At 38.3% G+C, this 4,408-nt stretch overlaps 1 protein-coding gene across 1 annotated transcript; it reads right to left on the reverse strand.

Annotated features, from left to right (window-relative positions):
- Positions 1 to 2,375: 2,375 nt before the first annotated feature.
- Positions 2,376 to 2,858, reverse strand: LOC108465146 (uncharacterized). The gene has a single exon (XM_017765467.1). It carries the CDS (start codon positions 2,856 to 2,858, stop codon positions 2,376 to 2,378), a length of 483 nt encoding a protein of 160 aa, XP_017620956.1.
- Between the last annotated feature and the right edge of the window lie 1,550 nt (positions 2,859 to 4,408).

The following is a 4,408-nucleotide window of genomic DNA, read 5'->3' on the forward strand; positions in this document are numbered from 1 at the left end:
GTATGCCATTTATGATATGTTTGCATTTATGTGATATTATGCTGCAAAGGGGATGGGATCATTGATTTGGAGGAAGTATATGATTTGTTAGGGTCGCATGGTCACTTGACGATTGTGGATCCACCGACAGCTTAAAGCCATTATGTGACTGGCAGTTTTGCTACGTAATTGGTTAGTGCCGCAATTGGTGCTACATTAGGAGTGTAGGGATGGGTGGGTCGATTAAATCCCTATAGGAGTGTAGGGTTGGACGGGATACGGAGTGCAGGGTTGGTTGGGTATTTGTGCATTGCATTATCTGATTCTGATTGTGACATGGGCTCAGGCCCAACTGAAGCTATTATGGGTTAAGGCCCAAGTGCCACCATTATTGTAATAAGCTTAGGCGTAAATTGATGTGACGCATGCTTTATGATCGATGAGGGTTGTACACACTTAGTTTTCATAAACTCACCCCCCTCTTTTAAAATTTTCAGGTAATCCTCAGTAGGCAGTTCGACGTATGGGATGACTCGGAGGTTACCACACTACGAATGACTTTAAATTTTCATATTTTCTTTTGCATTACTTAAGTTACTTTCTCTTTGGGTTTTTGATGTAATAATGCCTTTTCTCTAATTTTCTAGCTTTTAATTTGGAGGATTTAACTATTATGATTTATTTCTGTTAAAGGTAGAACGCGGTTTTCCAAAATGATATTTGTTTTCAAAACATCACGTTTTTACAACATTGTTGAAATGCTTTCGCAACGAACATGTTTTTTTTCAAAGTAAGGTTGGTTTAAAATGGTTAACAAATAATTAAGTTGACTTTAACAAAGGGGCTTTTATCTTTCAAGCGAGAGTTATTAATAAGGCTAAGTTTTTCGAAAAAAGCATTTAATGTGACACACCAGATTCGACCATAACGTCTAGGCTAGGTTTGGGGTGTTACACAAAATCAAACAAATAGGGCTATGTTTAGAAGCCATACAGCCTAGGCATTTCCACACGAGCTGACAACACGCCCATGTGCCAGCCCATGTCGATTTCCCACCTTGCTTCCCAAATACACGTAAAAACCCAATTTTTAGGCTTTCTAAGCATTTTAAAGACTATAAATACCAATTAGAAGAAAATAGAAGGGAGCCATCATAGAAGATCAAAGAAAACACTCAAAGAACACCATAGGAGCCAACTCGAAGCAAATCTCCATCAAGATTGAATATCTCATTTTAATTTATTTCGAAGTTTTATTGAGTTTTCTTATGTCTTGTGGTTTTTCTGGCTTTGAGATGTTTTCATTCAGGATTATGAACTAATCCCCTAGATACCTAGAGGAGATGGAACCTATGATGAATTCTATTATTTAATTTATTCTGATAAATACTTAATTCTTGTTCTCAATTATGTATGCTTATTTCTTGTTTTAATATTTTTGAGATATTAATTCATGTTTAATGTGCTTATTTCAGTAGAGCAAAAGTCCCTGTTTAAGAGTAGATCTAGCATAATTAAGTGAAGTTGCATGCAATCCTAGAATTAGGATGACTTAAATCTACCAAATTAGAGTCAAATCTAATAATGGAATCTATAGATCGAGTTAATGCGATGATAGGGGTTTTAATTAGAAATAAATTTCAATTAATCAACCTAGAGTCAGTTGTTCTTACTTTCGAAAGAGATATTAACATAATTTAGGGATTTCTATGGATCAAGTCACAAGTGAATAAATTATTTAATTCAGATTCATAATAATAGGTGAAGTCTAGGCGGATTCTTTCCTGGGTATTGTCTATCTCATAGGTATCTCTTCAATTATTTCCTCGATTCTTTCTCTGTTGCGTTCTTAGTTAAATTACTTCAGAAATTTTAGATTAAAAACAATCACTCCAATTTATTGGCTAAATAATAGAAAAACGGTAATTACTAGTACTTTTAGTCCTCGTGGGTACGATATTCTCTACTCACCATAGCTATACTATTGTTCGATAGGTGCAATTGCTTTTATCGTATTTATAGTTAGTTTAGTGACCATCACTATCTATCAGACTGCGGATGGTAAGCTGTGCTAAAATTCACTCTCATACCAAGGGCCACATGCAAACTCTTCCAAAAATGTGACGTGAAACGAGTATCCCGATTTGATATGATTGGAACTTGTACCCCATGAAGTCTCACAATTTTAGCGATAAACAATCTAGCCAACCTTTGCAAGGAATAATTGGTGCACACTGGGAGAAAATGAGCAGAATTTTTCAATCAACCAACTATTACCTAGATGGAGCCTTTCTTAGATGGCCTCAAAAGTAGCCCACTAACAAAATCCATGGCAAAACGTTCTCATTTCCACTGAAGGACATGAATAGCTTGAAGCAAACCAGAAAGAAATTGGTGTTAAGCCTTGACTTGTTGGCACATTAAGCATCTTGCCATAAGGTCCATCACATCACGTTTAAGTCTTGGCCACCAGTATTGTTCAAAAAAATCCCGATACATCTTACAACCTCTAAGATGCATAGCGTAAGGGTTACTATGCGCTTCCCGAAGTATGGACTGGCTCAACTCAGAATCAGAAGGCATACAGAATCTCCCACAATAACACAAAACTCCATCAGAGCTAAAAGCGAAATTTGAAGTTTTACCCTCTTCAAATAGTTTCACATGTGGTTCTACAGTGTAATCCATAAGTAGACCCCCATCATTAAATAAACTCAATCTAGCAACCCATGCCCTCAACTCAGACATGGAGTTCCTACTCAATCCATCTACCACCACATAAGCCTTACCCGGATGGTATTGGATGGTACAGTCATAGTACTTCAAAAGTTCGTGTAACACCCATACCTGTAATCCACGCCGGGGTGGGGTACAAGACATTGCCTAACTTGATCTCATGTATTGGAATAACCTCAAGTCACCAAGACTCGGTCCAAGTTAAAACTTTTTTAATTTCTACTTTAAACTTCTTATTTTGGGCCTATGAGCCCCAAATCGGCCACTGAAAACTACCCGAAACCATTCCGGGTCCTTAAACCCACCTTAAGAAAATTGCTTTTAAGACAGGGCACACGCCCTATGGAAGGGTAACACGCTTGTGTCCCACACCCGTGTGGAGTTAAATTCTAATCCTCACCTACAGGGGTTTTCACACGACTAAACACACACCCGTGTCGATGGCTCGTGTCCCTCACACGGCCTCGACATGCCCGTGTCTTAGGCCGTGCAAAAACCTGGGTATTCTATTTCTGACAATAACATCCCCAGAATGTCACACGGCCATGGCACACGCCCGTGTACTAGGCCGTGTCCTCCACACGGCTGAGACACACGGCCGTGTCTCTACACATGTGTTAAATACCATACATACTTACTTGAAATTTTTTCACATGCAGGGGACACACAGCCGGATCACACGCCCATGGGGCTAACCGTGTGTCACACACAGCCTAGACATACGCCCGTGTGTCTACCCGTGTGGACAATATAAGGCTATTTACCAAGCCTCATTGCCGCCCTTGCACACCTATTTTCATGCAAATGCCAACCAATACCAAATCAAGCATGATTTCCACAATCAAATCAGCCACAATAGATATTTATTCGACCACGAAGATGCATATTTTATAAACTCAAAATAATATTAGCCATCATTCATGGCTCAATACTAAGTGTGGGATCTATCCCAAGCCAACACATTTGGCCAATTCTCAAATACTCAAAATAATAAGTTCTAACCCTATACATTCCATATTCAAAAATATAAATCGAACTATACCGAATGTTACGGCTGATGGTGTGATCGATATCTCTAACTTCCAGTGATCCTTGAGCTAGTTAGGCGGCAGTGAAAGAAAAGGAAAAGGAAAGGTAGTAAACATAAAGCTTAGTAAGTCGCATATAAACAAGTATACCACAACATTTATTCATAATCAACATGCTCATAACACCAAAGTAGGCATAGGTGTAACTTACTCATTACCATCCATACAAGTCACATTTTTATATATATATTGAGCTAATATCTCATATGTACCAATTAGGTACCTGTACTATTCACAACACGATTATACTTTCCTCATTAATTCAAAAACATAACATTCACCGTTGAACCATTCGGAATATCACCGGGTATCCATTAAGCCTTAGACATGGGTAAGGTACTGGTGCTATGTCCTAGACATGGTCTTACACTGACTATCATCCCGTAGCCGATGCATGTCCCAGACATGTCTTACACTAGCTCACACAAATGACCCAAATGTCGCGACATGAATATTCGGTTTATTTCCTATGGTTACACGAGATTTCCACAATCACAATTATTATTTATGCATTCTCAAGTCACAATCAACCAGTTCATGATGTATCAATTAAATGACAATTCAAACACATATAGTAGCAATGTAGTTGTACTATTTATATACAAC

This window comes from Gossypium arboreum, chromosome 2 (genome assembly GCF_025698485.1).
Source record: "Gossypium arboreum isolate Shixiya-1 chromosome 2, ASM2569848v2, whole genome shotgun sequence".
In the NCBI taxonomy this organism is placed as follows: domain Eukaryota; kingdom Viridiplantae; phylum Streptophyta; class Magnoliopsida; order Malvales; family Malvaceae; genus Gossypium; species Gossypium arboreum.

Coding starts and splice junctions, on each gene's coding strand:
- LOC108465146 (XM_017765467.1), bottom strand. CDS start 2,858: ATGTCTTGTACCCCACCCCGGCGTGGATTACAGGTATGGGTGTTACAC.